The sequence below is a fragment of the Pelophylax lessonae genome (assembly GCF_965119305.1).
Source record: "Pelophylax lessonae genome assembly, chromosome: 4".
NCBI lineage: Eukaryota > Metazoa > Chordata > Amphibia > Anura > Ranidae > Pelophylax > Pelophylax lessonae.
Genome location: NC_138771.1, coordinates 573,359,322 through 573,381,970, shown reverse-complemented (window position 1 = coordinate 573,381,970; position 22,649 = coordinate 573,359,322). Strand labels below are relative to the sequence as shown.

The window sequence follows — 22,649 nt, the reverse complement described above, 5'->3', positions numbered from 1 at the left end:
TAAGATATATTATTTATTTAGTAGCCTATATATGGGTTCACATATGCTTTTCTGGTGTGGTGATCTTGCTCTTTAGTGGCATGTTTGCCATAGGTTTGGCTAGGTCTAAATATGTTATATACATAATCGATCGATGTGCACATTTGCACAGTCTTACCGTGGTTACTTTGGTACGTTTAGATGTGCATAATGTGACATTTTCAATGAATATAGTATAAAATAATATACATATTTAGCCCTGCCCCCTGGGGAGTGGCTGAGAATACACACATCCTCCTCACTTCGGTTGCCCTGAGTGCTATCCAACCCACTTGACACAATAGGTTCTGTCATTGTAAATGATAAGAAACTACCAGAATTTGCAGTAAAGAATCAGATTTACTTCTCTTTAACTTGCGTTTAGAAAAATGCACAGACAGTTTCAATAAAAAAACACAAGAACATTAATAATAAAATAGATCCTGAATCATCAACCTGAATATATTTCTGCTACTATCACACCTATATATGTCTAGGTGTGTATATAAATATATGTATGTGTGTATATATACCACTATACACAAGTTCAGATGTTTTGCCTGCCTCAAAAGAACCCCAAAAAATGCCAAAAAAAAACGCTAGCGTCAAAAAAAAATGCCCAGGTGTGTTTTTGCTGGCATTTTTTGGGGGTTTTAGAGGCAGGCAAAACATCTGAACTTGTGCACAGTACCACTATACACAAGTTCAGATGTTTTTCCTGACTGCAAAGAACCCAAAAAAATGCCTTCTATTAAACCGGCAAGGTGTGAAAACCGAGAAGCCATATTGGTGAAAAATCAGATCTGAAAGTTTTCTAATACAAACAATCTTTTTTTTTTTATGGTTCTGGACATGCTACAGAGCTGAAATTTCACATGCACACCTTTTAGACCCACCAGATACCAAATCCAAAGTAAAAATCAAAAAATCTCTTTTTTTTTTTAATTTTTCAATAATTGGCTTTTGTTATCAAAAATGACAATTTTTAAGAACTTTCTTTTGTGTGATTTTGTGTCTGGGGGGTCTAAAAGGTGTACCTGTGAAGTTTCAGCTCTGTAGCATGTCTAGAACCAGAAAAAAAAAGGATTGTTTGTATTAGAAACATTTCTGACAGGGGGTTGGCTCCGCTCCTGTAACACCTTGCCGGTTTAATAGAAGGCATTTTTTTGGGATCTTTGCAGTCAGGAAAAACATCTGAACTTGTGTATAGTGGTACTGTGCACAAGTTCAGATGTTTTGCCTGCCTCCAAAACCCCCCAAAAAATGCCAGCAAAAACACACCTGGGCATTTTTTTTTTTGACGCTAGCGTTTTTTTGGCATTTTTTGGGGTTCTTTTGAGGCAGGCAAAACATCTGAACATGTGTATAGGTTGTATATATACACATATATGTCTGAATATATACCCCTAGACATATATAGGTGTGATAGTAGCAGAAATATATTACTGTAAATGATTTCATTAGCGCAAGCATTTATTTCTGCTACTATCACACCTATATATGTCTAGGGGTATATATTCAGACATATATGTCTATATATACCCCCTATACACATGTTCAGATGTCATGTCTGACATCAAACATGTCCTCAAAAAAGCACTGGCAGTGGCAGCCCCTGCAGCATAAAAAATGCTTGGCTGGTGAGAAGCCATATTCCAGTTCCGAAGCTATTCAGAGAAATTATCATTTCTCTATAGCGGTCACCCTGCTATGGAGGGGTTTTGTCACCCTGCCATAGCAGTCACTGCCAGTTAACCCTACACTACACTACGGTCCCTTTACACTTAACACTTTCCCTACAGAAACTCAATTTTTGAAGCTAACTTAAGTGTAAAGGAGCACTCTAACTACACTAGATATCCCTTTCCTCACACTAATAAATGCTAAATGACACTTTTAAAGTAAAATTAACAGAACTGCTTCCACTCTCTTCCATGTCCAGTATAACAATGCTAGGAATATGGCGGGGGCGATCTTATATACTGGGGGGCGTATTCACTAATGATTGGTCTAGGGACCCCCTAGTCACTCCAATCACATTCCTAGCATTCTCCTGCCCCCTCAATTGGCTTTTGCTAATGGTTCTGGTCCAATCACGGGCTTTTAAAGCCCATTTCCTGAAGCATTGCATTTTGGGCAGTTCTGGTTGCCGAATTCCGAACTTTTTGGGCAAAAAGTTCTAAATTCGGCCGAACCTCGAACACCCAATGTTCGGGCCGAACTGATGGTGGACCCGAACCGTTCGATCATCCCTAGTGATATCCACCTCCGATCTTGTGATAAAACACCGGTGTATATAAAGGTAATGGCCTCTCACCAAAATAAAGAACCATATACGTTTAAGAGAACGCTGGTGTAGGAATGGCGCTGATCCCTTCTCCTCTGGATAGGGTAGACGGCTTCTGAAGAGCTCTTTAGAAAGTCAGCTTTGATAAACAGCGTTGAGAGGAAGAGCAATATTACCATGTTAGTCACATATTTGCAGCAGTCACGAAAGCTACCTTAGAGGAACTTCATTAAAATAATCAGGTACTGCTTAGCAACCAGGAAAAAAAAAATCAGGGCCTTGGATACCATTGACCATCGGGAATCTAAGACGAGCAGCTCACCCTCACGAGGCGTTGTGGGTGAGCTGCTCTTACCTGCTCTTAATTTCTTATATATATATATTTTTTTTTTTTCTTAGAAATAGTGCACTTTCACATTATTCATTAATTTATTCACATTATCAGTAGCAGCTTTTTCACAGATCAGCGCACCCTCTTCCCATTTACATATATATTGATATATAATGAAGGATTAATATTTTGAGAATCTGTAGATACACTACTTCTCAAATGTAATGCGAGAGTGGCCACAAATCAATGCATTATTATAATAAGAAGTAACTCGAGCTACTACTAACTTGTCTCAGCAATTCTAATATCCTGGCATCAAGCTATCTATCAGAGTGCACTCTGTATACTATAGTGGGCCCCCTTTACATTAGATTGCAAGAGTCTCCTGGATGAGCAAGGCCTTGCTAGTCTTTGCCGGCAAAGGTGTCCTCAGCCAATCCAGAGTAAGTATTTGTAATCTACAGTAAAGGTGATTAATTAACTGTAATCCACCACAGGAATAATCATTAACTGTAATCCAAACAAAAAGGGAGAAGATAGGCTTCTGTATTCTACTGCTGGTAGCCAATCTAGAACTGAAAAGGAGGGGCAAGGCCTTCTGATCCGCCATGCACTATTCAATGTTGCAGTGTCCTATGGCGACTGTTAGAGCTAGTATGGCCTTCCATTAGAGCTGCTCTGCAGACCCGCCCTGGCTCAGTCTAGTAGTACAGTAGATACTCTAAATCGGATTTCTCTCACCCAGTGTGATGAGCTCTGCATCCCACAGTCCACACTGTCAGTGTCCCGCTTTCCTCAGCAACACTCGCAGCCTCTCAGGGCGTCCCTCCGCTAGGTCGACCACCGAGATCCTTCCGCACACCGCTCACTCTGTCTCCGGTGTCTGTCTGCTAGGCCTTTGGCCTATACTTCTCTGCACTCCGCAGCAGGTCTTTCCCTCCTCACAGCGTGCTGTCCTCGAGGCAAGAGATCGAATCTTGATCCCGCCCCCTTTATAAAGACACTCCCAATTGCCCCTGCAAGTCCCACTGCTCCCTGGGAGAAGAGTTAAATCACAGAGGCAATCCATGGTCCTTAGTCCTCCCAGAACTACATCTCCCGTAATTCAACAAGTCAATATTTTGTAGAAACTTTAATAACAGAATGAACAGTCTGAACAACTCCAGCCATGCGACCAGGCTACACATATGTATCTATGCATCTGTTACCAAAGTCTTTGTTATGCTGTAAGGTTCATATTTTAGTTCTTATCAAGTTTTCTAAACTGTTTAGGGCTTTTTTGATTAGGATGTTTTTATCTATGGTTAGACGGGTGATTGGTCTCTCGGTCAGGATGAATAATCACCTGTCTATGTTTTATTGGCCACGGATGTGTTTAATTGGTAGCCTGATTGCATTCAGCCATCTGCTTATTTTTGCATGTATGTATACCTGTGTGTGTGACCAACATTCCAGCTATGACTAAGTACCAAGATAGATGTGAAACGCGTTAGCTGATCTGTTTTTTACTTCCATGTGCTGTATGGATTGTCGCTTTTACATATTTGGAACCAGACTTCCTTCTCCTACCATCCTTCCCCTGTTGAATGGAGATCACTCCGCCTGAATGTAGTGCACTTTCTTCTCGTGCTGAGTGCAGGTACTTAGGCAGCCCACTGCAAAGTGAGGTGTTGCTAAGGTCTGCCCTGATGATGTATTGGGCCTGATCGGATCAAACTTAGCAGCAGTTTGATACTAGTGGCTCTGGTCACATTGCACCCCTCTCTCCCTATTCAACTTTGGCACCCAGGAAGCTTATTTGTTTCTATGCAGAGCTACATCAGATTTTGCACTCTCCAGTTTTAGTAACCCCCCCCCCCCACTCTCCCACTGTATATCTCTATATCTTAAAAAAAATAACAATATTTAACCCCAATTTATTCCTCCTGTTCCAATAATGATGCTGGGTGATATGGATGACATTTTTGCCAACTTGACCCAGTGGTGACTCTAGGAACAATATATAGGGGGGGGGGGGGGGCACATAAGATACCACAGTCAAAACAGGGGGGGGGGGGGCACTCATAGTTTTCACCACTAAATCATACCACTGAAAAAAACTCAGTATATATGAATAAGGTTACAAAATACGAAAGTAATGCAGTATGCAATGATACCTTTTTATTGTATTAACCTAACACTTAAAAGACAAGCTCTCAAGAGTTTTCCTTTCTTCCTCATGTATTGCTTCAGACCCGAGAAAGAGGAAACTCTCAAAAGCTTTTCTTTATAGTTTAAAGCAATTTCAGTATTTCCTAGTATTGGTGCTAGTTCATGCAGTAATAGCCCCTAGTATTGGTGCCAGTTTACGCAGTAATAGCCCCTAGTATTGGTCCCAGTTTATGCAGTAATAGCCCCTAGTATTGGTGCCAGTTTATGCAGTAATAGCCCCTAGTATTGGTGCCAGTTTATGCAGTAATAGCCCCTAGTATTGGTGCCAGATTATGCAGCAATAACCCCTAGTATTTGTGCCAGTTTAGGCAGTAATAACCCCTAGTATTAGTGCCAGTTTATGCAGTAATAACCCCTAGTATTGACGCAGTATTGGTGCCAGTTTACGCAGTATTAACCCCTAGTATTGGTGCCATTTTATGCAGTAATTGCCCCTAGTATTGGTGCCAGATTACGCAGTAATAGCCCCTAATACTGCTGCCAGTTTATGTAGTAATAGCCCCTAGTACTGATGCCAGTTTACGCAGAAAGAGCCCCTAGTATTGGTGCCAGTTTATGCAGTAATAGCCCCTAGTATTGGTTCCAGTGTATGCAGTAATAGCCCCTTGTATTGGTGCCAGTTTATGCAGTAATAACCTCTAGTATTGGTGCAAGTTTACGCAGAAATATCCTCTAGTAATGGTGCCAGTTTATGCAGTAATAACCCCTACTATGGGTGCCAGTTTACGCAGTAATAGCCCCAAGTAATGGTGCCAGTTTACGCAGAATTAGCCCAGAGTATTGGTGTCAGTTTACGCAGTAATAACTAGTAGTATTTGTGCCAATTTATGCAGTATTAACCCCTTTTATTAGTGCCAGTTTATGAAGTAATAGCCCCTAGTAGTGGTGCCAGTTTACACAGTAATAGCCCCTAGTACTGGTGCCAGTTTATGCAGAAATAGCCCCTAGTACTGGTGTCAGTTTAAGCAGTAATAACCCCTAGTATTTGTGCCAGTTTATGCAGTAATAACCCCTAATATTGGTGTCAGTTCATGCAGTAATAGCCCCTAATATTGGTGCAAGTTTACACAGTAATAGCCCCTAGTACTGGTGCTGGTTTATGCAGAAATAGCCCTTAGTATTGGTGCCTGTTTACGCAATAATAGCCCCTAGTAGTGGTGCCAGTTTATGCAGTAATCGCCCCTAGTATTGGTGCCAATTTACACAGTAATAGCCCCTTGTACTAATGCCAGTTTATGCAGTGATAGCCCCTAGTAGTGGTGGCAGTTTACGCAGTAATAGCCCCTAGTGTCAGTACCATTTATGCAGTAATAGCCCCTAGTATTTGTGCCAGTTTATGCAGTATTAAACCTTAGTATTGGTGCCATTTATGCAGTAATTGCCCCTAGTATTGGTGCCAGTTTATGCAGTAATAGCCCCTAGTATTGGTGCCAGTTTACGCAGTAATAGCCCCTAGTACTAATGCCAGTTTATGCAGTGATAGCCCCTAGTAGTGGTGCCAGTTTCCACAGTAATAGCCCCTAGTAGTGGTGGCAGTTTACGCAGTAATAGCCCCTAGTGTCAGTACCAGTTTATGCAGAAATAGCCCCTAGTATTTGTGCCAGTTTACGTAGTAATAACCCTTAGTATTGGTGCCAGTTTATGTAGTAATAGCCCCTAGTATTGGTGCCAATTTATGCAGTAATAACCCCTAGTATTGGTACCAGTTTATGCAGTAATAGCAATCAAGTACTGGTGCCAGTTTAGGCAGAAATAGTCCCTAGTATTGGTGCCAGTTTATGCAGTAATAGCCCCTAGTACTTGTCAGTTTATGCAGTAATAGCTCCTAGTATTGGTGCCAGTTTATGCAGTAATGGTCCCTAGTATTGGTGCCAGTTAATGCAGAAATAGCCCCTAAAATTGGTGCCAGTTTACGCAGTAATAGCCCTTAGTATTGGTGCCAGTTTATGCAGTAATAGCCCCTAGTATTGGTGTCAGTTTATGCAGTAATAGCCCTTAGTATCGGTGCCAGTTTACACAGCAATAGCCCCTAGTACTGGTGCCAGTTTATGCAGTAATAGCCCCTAGTATTGGTGCCAGTTTAGACAGCAATAGCCCCTAGTACTGGTGCCAGTTTATGCAGTAATAGCCCCTAGTAGTGGTGCCAGTTTACGCAATAATAGCCCCTAGTATCAGTGCCAGTTTGTGCAGTAATAGACCCTAGTAGTGGTGCCAGTTTACACAATAGTAGCCCCTAGTTTCGGTGCCAGTTTCCGCAGTAATAGCCATTAGTATCGGTGCCAGTTTACACAGTAATACCCCCTAATATTGGTGCCAGATTATGCAGTAATAGCCCCTAGTATTGGTGCAAGTTTACCAGAGATGTATAGTAACGAAGTAGAACTACTTAAGTACTGTACTTAAGTACCGAAATGCGGTATCTGTACTTTCCTAGAGTAGAATTTTTTTCTCCTACTTCTACTTTTACTTCACTACATTTTTTCGATGATTTCGATACTTCTACTCAAGTATTTTTTTTTTGTGCTGCATAGTTACTCGTTACTTTTAAAAAAATTACCACTGCCAGAACAGTAGATGGCAGGTTGCATAAAGCTCAAAAAAATGTGTATAATGTCATTTGTAAATCAGCGCATACGAAAATAAAGGCTGTGTATAATAAAAGCTGCTATACCAAATCTTTCCAATAAAAAGAAAATATGAAACAAACAAATAAATGGTGCTACAGCGCTTAAAGTGCATCAAGAAACTACTAACAAACACAGGTTAATCATTTGAATAAATCATTTGAAATAATAAAAACAATATGATGTTCATACTTTTGACTTCTTTCTTTAATAACTACATAACACAGTACTTGTACTTCTACTTTCAGTACTTGAGTAGAATTTTTTTTTCAAAACTACTGGTACTTTTTACTTTTAGTACTTAAGTAGCAAATTTTTTGAAAAAACTACTTGCAATACTTAAGTAAAAAAAATGTTGAATACTTTAGTACTTCTACTTAAGTAACTTTTTCTGCGAGCACTTCCACTTCTACTCAAGTAATTTTTTGATCGAGCACTTGTACTTTTACTCAAGTAGAAATTTCGAGTACTTTATACAAGTCTGAAGTTTACGCAGCAATTACCCCTAGTATTGGTGCCAGTTTACGCAGTACTAGCCCCTAGTAATGGTGCCAGTTCATGCAGTAAAAGCCCCTAGTATTGGTGCCAGTTTATGCAGTAATAGCCCCTATTATTGGTTCCTGTTTATGCAGTAATAACCCCTAGTATTTTTACCAGTTTACACAGTAATAGCCCCTAGTAATGGTGCCAGTTTATGCAGTAATAGCCCCTAGTATTGGTGCCTGTTTACGCAGTAATAGCCCCTTGTATTGGTGCCAGTTTGCACAGTAATATCCCCTAGTATTAGTGCCAGTTTACTCAGTAATAACCCCTAGTATTGGTGCCAGTTTACGCAGTAATAAAGCCTAGATTTGGTGCCAGTTTATGCAGTAATAAAGCCATAGTATTGGTGCCAGTTTATGCAGTAATAAACTCCTAGAATTTGTGCCAATTTACACAGTAATAACCCCTAGAGTTGATGCCAGTTTATGCAGTAATAAAGGCTATTATTGGTGCCAGATTACGCAGTATTAAAGCCTAGAATTGGTGCCAGTTTGAGCAGTAATAAAGCCTAGTATTGGTGCCAGTTTACACAGTAAAAAAGCCTAGTATTGGTACCTGTTTACGCAGTAATAAAGCCTAGTACTGATGCCATGCTGTCAGCGTGGAGGAGGTAGGGAAGAATAGTGAGAGCTGCCAAGCACAGTGATGAAAGTGTTAAGGCCAGCCGCGACAATGGCGGTGGTCTTAACACTTTTATAAACTTCATGGGAGATCTTTATGATTTCCCCGCGGGTCTCCTGATGCACTGCAGTGTAGTGCACCTCTCCATCTGGGACTTCTTCCCTCCACCACACACCGTGGCAAACCTAAGTGGGAAGGCTACTACTGCGTAACTCTCCATCCGGGACTCATGCCCCTACAGCAGTGGTGCCCAAGCTTTTGAGGAGTGAGGGCCACTTTAGCGACTTGGGCCATGGGCAAATGCAGAGCAGGTACAGACACAGACTGCTCTACTCTATGGGCCCTCTGATCTAATCCGATCCGCCCAGACAGAAGGGGACAGATCCCCCTTTTTTTTTTTTTAAGTGGATCGGATTGGAGATAGGCGGGTGTAAAATGGACACAAGTCCGTTTACATCTTCCGCTCTATAGAGGTGAATGGAGGGTCCGATTGCGTCCACTTGAAAAACAGACAGGCAGACCCGATCGGACTGATCGTGTAAAAGGGGCCTAAGGCTGCTTTCACACGGATGCACTGCCGTTTACCTGCACCTCAACTGACCTCAATCTTCAGCTGCAGTAGAGAGCAGAGCCGATGCTTCCTGAATCGCTCCTCTCACAGGCGGAGGCAGAGTACATTTGATATCACTCCGCCTGTGAGAGGAGCTGGCGCTATATAGGAAGCATCGGCTTTCTTCCTCTAATGCTGGCTCAGGTCTTCACACTGATGCTCGGGAAAGGAGGGTTGGGAACCCGCAATCTGGGCTTACCCACCCGCCATCCCAGAGCAGGAGGTGGCCCCAGAATCCCCCCCAGTGATGCCACTGACTTGACCTGATCTTATCTTGCCAATCTGACCTGTTCGTAGTAAACCATGTTAAATGGACTGTGTTTCTGCAAAACCCACTAAAAAACACATACAGTATGTCACAAAAGTGAGTACAGCCTTCACATTTCTGTAAATATTTTATTATATCTTTTCATGTGACAACACTGAAAAAATTACATTTTGCTACAATGTAAAGTAGTGAGTGTACAGCTTGTATAACAGTGTAAATTTGCTGTCCCCTCAAAATAACTCAACACACAGCCATTATGTCTAAACCGCTGGTAACAAAAGTGAGTACACCCCTAAGTGAAATTTTCTAAATTGGGCCCAAAGTGTCAATATTTTGTGTGGCCACCACTATTTTCCAGCACTGCCTTAACCCTCTTGGGTATGGAGTTCACCAGAGCTTCACAGGTTGCCACTGGAGTCCTCTTCCACTCCTCCATGACAACATTACGGAGCTGGTTGTGCTCCTCCACCTTCCATTTGAGGATGCCCCACAGATGCTCAATAGGTTTAAGGTCTGGAGACATGCTTAGTCAGTCCATCACCTTTACCCTCAGTTTCTTTAGCAAAGCAGTGGTCATCTTGGAGGTGTTTTTGGGGTTGTTATCATGTTAGAAAACTGCCCTGCGGCCCAGTCTCTGAAGGGAGGGGATCATGCTGTGCGTCAGTATGCCACAGTACATGTTGGCATTCATGGTTCCCTCAATGAACTGTAGCTCCCCAGTGTCGGCAGCACTCATGCAGCCCCAGATCATGACACTCCCACCACCATGCTTGACTGTAGGCAGGACACACTTGTCTCTGTACTCCTCACCTGGTTGCCACCACACATGCTGGACACTATCTGAACCAAATAAGTTTATCTTGGTCTCATCAGACCACAGAAGATGGTCCCAGTGATCTAACGTCCTTAGTCTGCTTTCTTGTGCATCATCTTTAGAAGAGGCTTCCTTCTGGGATGACAGCCATGCAAACCAATTTGATGCAGTGTGCAGCGTATGTTCTGAGCACTGACAGGCTGACCCCCCACCCCTTCAACCTCTGCAGCAATGCTGGCAGCACTCAGATGTCTATTTCACAAAGACAACCTCTGAATATGACGCTGAGCACAAGCACTCAACTTCTTTTGTCGAGGCCTGTTCTGAGTGGAACCTGTCCTGTTAAACCACTGTATGGTCTTGGCCACCGTGCTGCAGCTCAGTTTCAGGGTCTTGGCAATCTTCTTATAACCTAGGCCATCTTTATGTAGAGCAACAATTCTTTTTCTCAGATCCTCAGAGAGTTCTTTGCCACAAGGTGCCATGTTGAACTTCCAGTGACCAGTATTAGAGCGTGAGAGCGATAACACCAAATTTAACGCACCTGCTCCCTATTCACACCTGATACCTTGTAACACTAACAAGTCACATGACACCGGTGAGGGAAAATGGCTAATTGGGCCCAATTTGTACATTTTCACAGGGTTGTACTCACTTTTGTTGCCAGCGGTTTAGACATTAATGGCGGTGTGTTGAGTTATTTTGAGGGGACAGCAAATTTACACTGTTATACAAGCTGTACACTCACTACTTTACATTGTAGCAAAGTGTAATTTCTTCAGTGTTGTCACATGAAAAGATATAAGAAAATATTTGTAAAAATGTGAGGGGTGTACTCACTTTTGTGAGATACTGTAGGTGTGAACCTAGCCTCATTGTTATGCTAAAAGTTTACTCAAACTTTTTATTCATTTATTTTTTTCTGTGTGCGTCACAATATAGTGTTAAAAGAAGAATAAAGTTCTAAAGTACAGTGCATCCTGAAAGTATGCCCCGGAAAGTATTCACAGAGCTTCACTTTTCCCACATTTTGTTATGTTATAGCCTTTTTCCTCAAAATTCTACAAACAATACCCCATAATGACAACGTGAAAGAAGGTTGTTTGAAGTTTTGTTTGAAATCTTTGCAGTATTCACAGCCTTTGCCATGACGCTCAAATTTGAACTCAGGTGCATCCTGTTTCTACTGATCATCCTTGAGATGTTTCTACAACTTGATTGGAGTCTACCTGTGGTAAATTCAGTTGATTGGACATGATTTGGAAAGGCACACACCTGTCTATATAAGGTCCCACAGTTAACAGTGCATGTCAGAGCACAAACCAAGCCATGAAGTCCAATGAAATGTCTGTAGACCTCCAAGACAGGATTGTATCGAGGTACAGAGTTTGGCAATGGTACAGAAAATTTTCTGCAGCATCAAAAGTCCCAATGAACACAGTGGTCTCCATCATCTGTAAATAGAAGACGTTTCGAACCACCAGGACACTTTCTAGAGCGGGCCACCCTGCCAAACTGAGCAATCGGTAGTGAAGGGCCTTAGTCAGGCAGGTGAGCAAGAACCCAATGATCATTCTGACAGAGCCCCAGCATTTCTCTGTGGGGAGAGGAGAACTTTCCAAAAGAACAACCATCTCTACAGCACTCCATCAATCAGGCCTGTATGGTAGAGTGGCCAGACACAGGTCCCTCCTAAGTAAAAAGCACATGACAGCCGCCTGGAGTTTGCCAAAAGGCACCTGAAGGACAAAATTTTCTGGTCTGATGAAACAAAGATTGAACTCTTCGGCCTGAATGGCAAGCGTCATGTCTGGAGGAAACTAAGCACCTCTCATCACCTGGCCAATACCATCCCTACAGTGAAGCATGGTGGTGACAGCATCATGCTGGGGGATGTTTTTCAGTGGCAGGAACTGGGAGACTAGTCAAGATCGAGAGAAAGTTGAATGCAGCAATGTACAGAGACATGCTTGATGAAAACCTGCTCCAGAGCGCTCTGGACCTCAGGCTGGGGAGAAGGTTGATCTTCCAACAGGACAATGACCCTAAGCACACAGCCAAGATAACAAAGGAGTGGCTACAGGACAGCTCGGTGAATGTCCTTGAGTGGCCAAACTAAAGCCCAGACTTGAACCCGATTGAACATCTCTGGGGAGACCTGAAAATGGCTGTGCACCATCACTCCCCATCCAACCTGATGGAGCTTGAAGATGAAGTAAACTTCCATCTTTAAGTTTTACCTACAGGTAAGCCTATAATAAGGCTTACCTATAGGTAGTGTAAATATCTCCTAAACGTGTACTGTTTAGGAGACTTTTACTGTACACTCAGCCAGTGAAATCACTGGCGCATGTGCTCTGAAGGAATGGCCAGCCGCCAGTTTACAACCGCTTGAAGATGTCCTGCAAAGAGGAATGTGAGAAACTACCCAAAAATAAGTGTGTCAAGCTTGTAGCACCATACTCAATAAGACTTGAGGCGGTAATTGGTGCCAGAGGTGCTTTAACAAAGTATTGAGCAAAGGCCGTGAATACTTACGTACATGTGATTTTTTTCATTTTTTATTTTTAATACATTTGCAAAGATTTCAAACAAACTTCTTTCATGTTGTTATTATGGGGTATTGTTTGTAGAATTCTGAAGAAAATGATGAATTTAATCCATTTTGGAATAAGGCTGTAACATAACAAAATGTGGAAACAGTGAAGCGCTGTGAATACTTTACAGATGCACTGTAAGTGGGAGAAGAAAAGGTGAGCGCTACCATAAGTCTTGTGTTATGCCAACAGTAAAGCATCCTGGGACCATTCATGTGTGGGGTGCTTCTCAGCCAAGAGAGAGGGCTCACTCACAATTTTGCCCAAAGAACATAGCCATGAATAAAGAATGGTACAAAAACATCCTCCGAGAGCAACTTCTCCCAACCATCCAAGAACTGTTTGGTGAGGAGCAATGCCTTTGCCAGCATGATGGAGCATGTTGTCATAAGGCAAAAGTGATAAGTAAGTGGCTTGGGGAACAAAACATCAAAATTTTGGGTCCATGGCCAGGAAACTCCCCAGACCTTAATCCCATTGAGAACTTGTGGTTAATCCTGAAGAGGTGGGTGAACGAAAAAACCCCACAAATCCTGACAAACTCCAAGCATTGATTATGCAAGAATGGGCTGCAATCAGTCAGGATGTGTCCCAGAAGTTGATAGACAGCATGCCAGGGCGAATTGCAGAGGTCTTGAAAAAGAAGGGTCAACACTTCAAATATTGACTCTTTGCATAAATCTAATGTAATTGACAATAAAAGCCTTTGACACTTATGAAATGCTTGTAATTATACTTCAGTATACCATAGTAACATCCGACAAAAATTATCTAAAATCACTGAAGCAGCAGACTTTGTAAAAATTATTATTTGTGTCATTCTCAAAACTTTTGGACACGGCTGTACAATGTAGCTGCTTGTACTATACTGATCTGATTTCATCCTAAAAGTAGTTATTTTTAAACGTCATTACCTATATTTAGTGCAACTAGTGTAGGCATAGCATCCCTCAGGCTGGGAGAGGGGAGGGGCAACATTAGGGCTAGCCAGGTGTGCTGCAGCGCACATATGCTGACAAGAGGAGAGAGAAGAATCTATTGGCCTGCTTCTGCTTCTTCACTGTCCAGTCACAGGCTGAGGGAAGGGTGGTGCTCATTTTGTATTGCTTAACTGCAGTGAGTTCACCAATTTGACCCTGCTGTCTGCAGGGCTGTTTAAATCTCAGGGCTGGATAGACAGGAATACAAAGCCTTTGGCTGGTAAAACAACTCCCAAATTTGCCTTTCAAATATATATTTAGTGGCTGGACTGAAGTTTGTCATTAACGCTTCTAGCAGCATATAAATGGGTTTGTAATTCTGTATGCAAAAAGCAAGATGAACAGACAAAGCTAAATAATTGTTACTCTAAAGTCATGTGCGACTTAAGACACTTTATTATAGAAAAAAAAGTATGTAAATATTAGGAATACAAGAAATAGAAATTTATTTATATTCCCCAGCCCAACAAAAATTACAAAGTTGTTATAAATAAATCACCTCTTACATAAATAGACACCATATACTGTATGTAGGGGAAAAAACGCGTTATGTCCTAATAGAAAATATCACCTATGCCTCAGCTAATGGAAATAGTATACCATAGCTATCAGCCTGTATGATCTAATGATGGAGAATGGATCTCAGTTATTTCATCTAATGTCCATTCATGGAGATTGGTGAGAGTAGCCAGCCCTTTCTGCACAGCATTGATTGTACATCTCAGTACCTGTAGTCCATTTGTCACCAATGGTCCTATGTATGGTGACGAGCTCCTAAGTATGCGTTATGACACCCAGTAACTATTGGGCTATTTATGTTATTTTTATTTAGGAAGGCTACATTGCATCAGCTTTTACTGCCCTACTTTGCTTATGGTACATGGATTACGGTTGTCATATTTGGGAGTCGTCAGTGGACATTGAATTTGAGAAGTATTCTCAGCCCCTCCCTAGTATAAAGATATCCCTGGTAGGGTAAATGCCCTTTTTACTTTCCTTAAGCAGCATCACATGATGCTCCAGCCCACAGCCTTTCCTCTTCTGTTTGTCTGGCGAGGGACCTAGATGGAGGACTTAGGTAAGCATCACTGGCTTCACAAGGTAAGTAAAAGAAAATCTTGGCAGAATGGGCTAGATGGGGTGAGAGGGAGGGGTTTAAGATCATTTTTGCCCAAAGTGGGACTTTAAAAATGTCTATTGTTCAGAGTGATTGAAGCAAAGGACACTTTAAAATATTTTTTCTTATATTTCCAGCTGGTTTATCGAGAAGTAACAGAAAATATGCAATTGACTGGAATGGCAAAGAAAACGTTAAGCAACTATAACAAAATTAACAAAAACAACATTCCACAAGAAAAACCTAAAAACCAGCCAGCCAACCTTGTGAAAGCAAGCCAAGCTAATGACGAGGACTATTCTGAAAATTCTGAATATAGCAGGGGACATTTGAATCCTTGTGGCCACCACAATGATAAACAGAACCACCTGTCTACCTTCACTCTGACCAATGTTGTGCCTATGAAAGCAGATTTGAATAATGGTGTATGGAGTGAGTATGAGAAGGAGATGATTACTATTGCTGCAGGCTGTGGCAAAATGTATGTAGTGACTGGTTCTGTCCCAGGGAATAATGCACTGAAAGGTCGTGTGACCATCCCCAGTTATGTGTGGAATGCCTATTGCTGTGTGGATAACCTTGGTAAACCTGTCAAATCTGGTGGTGCTATAGCTGCAAATGACAAGGCGCTAGCTCCAAACAACAATTTTCAGGTAGAAAAAATGGAACTTAGTGCCCTCCAGGTAAGACTGAAAAAACTTTTGAAACTTTCAAATAACTTTGCGATATTCGCTTGTGATTGCAAAGAAAAAATAGGTCTTCAGAGGTGCAATTCGATTTAATTCAGTTAAATATGTTTCTTCAGTAATCCATGGGAAATTAATGTGATTATTCCAAATAAAATGCTTAGCTCACCTGTATGCAAATCAGCTTCTTTAAGTAAAGAAATGACTCCTAGGTGGATGTTTAAAGCCCAATTCCAGCCCCTCCCCTTCACCCAGTATCCCCACCACCACCCTCCCAAAGGCATTCCATACCACACACACACAATTATTTTTTACTTACCTGAATTGGGCTTTACCATGTTGTTCAAAAAGCAAAATAAATGCACACTTCCAATCATATTATTATGATCAGCTGTGGCATTGTTTGGGCTCCCCAAGTAATTAATGTAAATTTTGATGCATGTTTATAGCTGGGTCACTGGAGGAACCCAGAATCACAGGGAGAATTTTCCTTTGCTTCCTTTTCTATCTACCAAATGTTAAATAGACAGGAGATAAGGGGAACCTCTCAAATGGGGACTCAGACACCAATAAAATGTTTACAGAGTTGCTAACCCTTCCAAAAAATAGTTTTGACTGGAGTTAGGCTTTAAAGGGAATCTGTCATCAGAGATTAAAGGAGGCTGCCATTGCTGACCCCTACTTTTGATAATGCCAGTTCCCTGGCTGTCATTCTGATACTTTGACATCAATGCTGTCCCAAATGAAGTATAGAGATAAAAAGTTCTCAACAAATTTAAAACACACTTGTTCCAGGTTTCTGACTAAAAAGTACTGAAGTCAGACATAGCCAGGCATCTAGCGCTTTCAAAAGGAGTTCTTAAATGGCAGTACCCATTCATCTCTTATAAAACAGTCACTTTGAGCACAGAAACAATGTACAGAGACACATTTTTTAATAGGCCTCTTACAACAAGGCCCAAATGAATATGTGGCTTACAAATGGTAGTGGTGGGGAAGGGTTATTCTTTTTCTGTGGAGGGAACAAAACAATTGCTAATTAATAGAAAAGGTTTTTCAACATGTGAGGATACTGAGTATTGTAATTACGTTCAGGCAGTCACTATCATTTGGGTGTACACAGGAGTCATGTGCAATGCGCTAATTCATTTAATTACTTTTGAATATCAGGTATCTTTAACATATGTATTATCAACCTGTATAATCATACCTTTATTTACTGTACTGAGTGTATCATTCTGTTGGCTTGCACTGTCACTGAATGCTTTAAAATGAAACTGTCTTGTTTATGCAATAAAATATTTGTCATCACAGTCTGCATTTTTTCTGTATTTTATTCTACTATCCATAAGTTAAAACCTAGATACGGATATATGAACAAAGTGTTAACAGTAACATTTTGTAATGTCCACAGCAATCAATGAGCTCTACCAGATTTATCTCCAAATCCTGAGTGTAAAGCTGGATACACACCATAGAACTTTTGTTGTTAGATTTCCTTTAGATTTAAGGCCCGTACACACGTAGCGATTGTCGGCCGTAAATATTCGGCCACCGTCCGATCGGCCGATTGTCGGCTTGTTAGTATGATGCTTCCGACAACCGACTGCGACTTTTCGGCCGAACAGAATCTGGTGTGCATGCTTTAAAATTTTTGTTGGCCAACACCAGAACGGCCGATTGTTCCTCAGTCAGTACAAAATTTGGCCGACAAACAGCAGATGAGCAAGACTGGGCATGCTCAGAGAAGAAAAAACACACGGAAAGTTAACCATCACATGACATCACTTCTGCAGTCGGTTGTTGTTGGCCGACAAAATTCGTGTGCAGTCTTTAGCACTTTTCAACCTACACAACAGCACTGGACAAAAGACGGCCGATCGTTCGGCCGACAATCGGTGCGTGTGTACGGGCCTTTACCTTCAACTATGTAGTACAAGGGCCTGCCTGATTGCATACAAATTGAAAGTGTTTAGGTTTGACCTCATGTTATATGGTTTTGGTAAATCTAAAGGAAAGAAATCTAAAGAAATTGTATAGTGAATAGGTTTTTTTGTAAAAAAAAGTTGTATAGTGTGTATCCAGCTTTAGAATGACATCTAGAAGCTGATTGTTGCTGTGGGTAGCATTACATTTTACTAAGTTTAGATATGTGGCAGGATTAATGCACATCTGAAAAGCTATTTGAATTGTTTGCTTTTCAGGGGCATTTGACAGGTGGTGAGGAGGCAATATGTCAAATCCTCACTGCCTGTTTTAACCCTGTAAATGCCGCACCAATGCAACACTGAATGCAGTTGCGGCACAGCCCCATTCACTTGAATGGGTGGCATTTGGCAAACCTATTGGCCGCCAAACCTGAAGCGGGGATCATTTTTTCCACACCCCCAAAGCAATGCATCATGGCCTCGGCATGCAAACATTACCTTTTAGCTGCCTTTGAACAATAAAGGGAGACGGTCAGGGGGCAGTAAAAAATGCAGCTCAACTGCGTGTTTTTACCACCCCCAACCATGAGCCTAAACAAGCCCAATTTTGCATGTAAACTGAGGTGTTGCTGGCCCGAGTTCTCTCTTAGTCTAAAGCCTCATACACACAATCAGATTATCGAACGATCTTGCGTCCGATTTTTGTTGCATGCTAGTCTCATATCCAAAGTGAAGAGGTTACTTTCCCGTACGACAGAATTCAACTTCAGAAGTGATGTCATGTGTTGAATTGTTTTGTAGCTGAAGCTGTTCAGCAGGGAATGACGCGCCTGCACCTGAAGTGAAGAGCAGGGCCGGTGCAGGTGCATTGATTCCTGGGATCGATGACGTCGGCGGCCGTGTCCGCAGAGGGAGGAAGAGGAAGGAAGGTAAGTATATTTTCTTTAAAAACAAGGTAAGTTAATCAAAAAATAAATTTTAATTATCCAATTGTTTTTCAGGTAATTTAGAGCAAGCGGATGGGGAAAAGTTCATTTTGAGGGTGGAATTCCGCTTTAAGTCACAACTTCCTAGGGTAGAAAAAAGTACTTAGTGTATGTCTAGGGAGTTGCAAAGGTAGAATTTGTTATTTTATAAGGGCAAACATGTAGGCATTCATGCATGCTGATCAACATTAAGAGTTGGGCAGAAAATGTATTAGGAGCTTCTGACCTGAAAATAAACGCCAAACAGCAGGAATGTAGACTTACAAAGGTATGATAAATACTCAAGGTAATATGGGAGAGAAACCAACTCTGACAAAAAAATAAAAATAAAAGGCTTATTAAAGAAAGGTAAAAATCAGAGATAGGGAGAAGAGAAAGACATGATCTCTGTTCATAATGGCATGATGCAACATTTAACCCTAGGTGTGGCCAAGGATGCCCAGTGTCTTTTCTTACCTGGAGATCCTGCACCACCTCTCTCAGACTGACAATGCTAAGTTGCTGCCTTGCAATTGGCCGCAACTTGGTCAGTCCGCTGTACACCTTCCTTAAATTAGCCATTGGGCTGCCTATCTGGTCTGCAGGAGGCATAGACAGAGGTGATGAGCCAACTCAAGGGGGGACATGGCAAATTGGCAATGCTTCTGTTGATAGTAAAGAAGTGGCTTAATCTAGTCAGCCTGAAACAAGAAGCTTTTTTAAAGGCAGGATCTCCTTATAAGAAATTTGATACAGTTTTTCAGAGCATCACATTTACTGGCATGTTACACCTACTTCCTGCCCTGTCCATATTTTAGTTTTTAGTAATTTGATAGTTTAACTGACAGTTATGGGAACATGCAACATTGTGCCCAAATGAATTTTTTCTTTTGGTGATATCTAATAACCACTGTGTTTTTTTTTCTTTTTTCTTTTTTACTATTTAAAAGGCCAAAATTGTGAAAAAAAACACTTCTTTTACTTTCTAGTAGAAAACATTACCGCCATAAAACCGCCAAATTTTGCCACGTTTTTTGGAAATGAAGACATATGCTGGTATTAAAGTAATAAAAAATTAAGGTGTATTTAGACTACTGAAGCCAAGTGCAACTCTTCTGTTAGCTGAAAGTTTTAAATAGCATTGCAATGAAATGGTATTGTGGCAATGGCTGGATGTCATGAATAAATGCAAAACACCCACTATGAAAATGCTCCCACAATTTTTGATGGTCAGTGAAAGTGGCACTAAAAAAAAACACAATCATTGGTGAAAAGTGACATTTTAAACCCCACCTTCCTCCACCTTTGATCACTCATTTTTACTCCATTTTAGCTGGAAGGCTGACCTGCCTTCCTATCTTGGATTTGCATTGGCTCTGTGCCTTTAGCCAGTTCTCTCTGCTGTCTAATGATGGGGTGCAAGCACAAAGATAGACCGGATGTACTGATATGTCTACCTGCCCTAGTGAAGGACTCGGCCATTGCAATTAATAATGGGATGTATGTATGTGCACAGAAGTGAGGTCATCTTCCACCGAAGGAGAAAGAAGGCTGTAGCGCAGTGGTTCTTAACCTTGTTGGAGGTACTGAACCCCACCAGTTTCATATGCGCATTCACCGAACCCTTCTTAATTGGAAAAATAAAATATGATTTTTTCAAATTCAAAACATAGGTATATATTATTTTAGGTATATATTTATACATAGGTGCACAAAATGATCAAAAAAAAATTAAGAACAAAGAACAAAACCATTAAAACATGATTTTCAAACAAAAACATAATAATTAATATTTACTGCAAATTAGTGTGACTTCTGCTGTTGTCTTTCAGAGACCAGTTCAGAAATGCGTGGCTTTATCTTGGCAAGTGCCACTCTCATGTCATTATCATGTCTCATGTCATCTCACCCTGGCCTGCTGTAAGGGGGAATCTATATGGGGGACGGGACCTCACCTCACCCTGGCCTGCTGTAAGGGGGGAGATCTATATGGGGGACGGGACCTCACCCTGGCCTGCTGTAAGGGGGGATCTATATGGGGGACCTGGTCCCCCATATAGATCCCCCTTACAGCAGGCCAGGGTGAGGTCCCCCATATAGATCCCCCTTACAGCAGGCCAGGGTGAGGTGAGGTCCCGTCCCCCATATAGATCTCCCCCCTTACAGCAGGACAGGGTGAGGTGAGGTCCGGACCCTGGCCTGCTGCAGGGGGGGATCTATATGGGGGACCCCAGAGTGACCTAACCTCACCCTGGCCTGCTGTAAGGGGGATCTATATGGGGGACCCCAGAGTGACCTAACCTCACCCTGGCCTGCTGTGGGGGGATCTATATGGGGGACCTCACCTCACCCTGGCCTACTGTAAGGGGGATCTATATGGGGGATCATGTCCCCCATATAGATCCCCCCTTACAGCAGGCCAGGGTGAGGTGAGGTCCCGTCCCCATTTAAATCTCCCCCCTTACAGCAGGCCAGGTTCCCCATAAAATAGATCCCCTTTACATAGTCTTCTCAGTGTTCTCACACAGTCAGACAGTCAGTCACTAGACTAGTACAGCCAGTACTACTCCAGTCCTACCTTTTTTTCACCTGTGTCCCGACTCCCGATCACAGGCTAGGTTTTCCTCCAGCAGGCTGCAAGCACCACTGTCACCACTGGCTCTCTGGCCTCTCACCTGCCGGCTTCTTCTGCTGCTGTGGCTGCCTGGCCTGGTGGTTCTCTCCCGCGCTGCGCTGGGCGGCCGCTGCACGGGTTAATCCCTCCCCCAGACAGTGCCCCTCCGCACCGCACGCCTGGCCTGTCTCCCCCCACCACTCCACAGTGGGCGACGCCGGCTCCGGCTGGATCGGATTCGGCTGGGAGCCGAGCTGCACAGCCAGCAGTGAGAGTGAGCCAGCGGCAGAGAGAGCTGCGAGTGCGAGCGGAGCAGGAGCGGAAAGACATGCCCGAAACTGGAGAAATAGTCCCTGACAGTGAAGTGGTACTAGCGGAGGGTGTGCCGAACCCTCGAGACTGACCCACCGAACCCCTGGGGTTCGATCAAACCCAGGTTAAGAATCACTGCTGTAGAGTATGGTGCCAAGACTTTAACGTGGGAAAACGCTAAATACAAAATTTAGCATAGAAGAGAAGTGCAGATTTAGGAAAAACAGAGATATCTACTCACCTAAGTGAATGCAACATCAATCCAATTCTGCATCTGTCCCCTTCCGCCTCTAAGACTGAGAATTGAGAGATCAAAGACCGCTGATATAGTTCAGTTCTCAGTATTCAATGAGCAGAGAGCCAGTGACTGTCAGGTTGACTGTGGGCTGAGGAGGGGGTAGAATTGGCTGGCTCAGGCTCTCAGAGATGCTGAGATGCTGAGCCAGCTGCCAGTTCAGGCAACTGGGTGGATCCCGACACTAAAGTGTCTGGACCAGCTGAGTGATTATGGCACTGCTTGACATAATAAGCATTTAACCCTTGCAATGACAATGCAATGTTTTTAATTCCTGGAGTTGGGTTTAGGACTAGCATTAAAGAGAAAAAAGTTTAAGGAGACACTTTTCACCCTGTGGCCATAGGTAAATGCACTATATACAGTGTACCTATATAATGTATCTAGTAATTGCAAGTTATATCAAGTTAAATATCCACATGTCCACAAAACTGTACAACTGTAGTGCACAGATTCTATAATATCTTGTGTCACACTGCTAACATTAACAAAGATCATGGATATTTTGGACTTTAAGATTACAAACCAACTTTATTGATACATGATTAACACTAAATTCAGTGACCAAAATGTTGAAAAAAAAATGCACCCTTAGTAGGAAATAGTATATACTAATTCAAACGTTTGAGCCTTTCAGCTTTCAATGACATTAAATGTATCCTTCAATTAATAGCTCACGGGGGACCAATTCTTCAGGAGCTTCTTAGGGCGCTGAGTAACTTAAAAACATTACAGAAAAATACAGAAAATATTATATCAATATACAACATATACACTATGTTACCAAAAGTATTGGGACACCTGCCTTTACATGCACATGAACTTTAA

At 42.1% G+C, this 22,649-nt stretch overlaps 1 protein-coding gene across 1 annotated transcript in view; it reads left to right on the top strand.

Annotated features, from left to right (window-relative positions):
* The window catches only part of LOC309554069 (endonuclease domain-containing 1 protein-like), a gene marked incomplete at its 3' end in the record, with an annotated part of 30,095 nt that extends 14,292 nt beyond the window's left edge, over window positions 1-15,803 (top strand). Inside the window, exon 2 of the mRNA XM_082255600.1 lies at window positions 15,159-15,803. Within this exon, the coding sequence (XP_082111726.1) occupies window positions 15,159-15,803 (645 nt within the window). The remainder of the gene's footprint in view (window positions 1-15,158) is intronic.
* Between the last annotated feature and the right edge of the window lie 6,846 nt (window positions 15,804-22,649).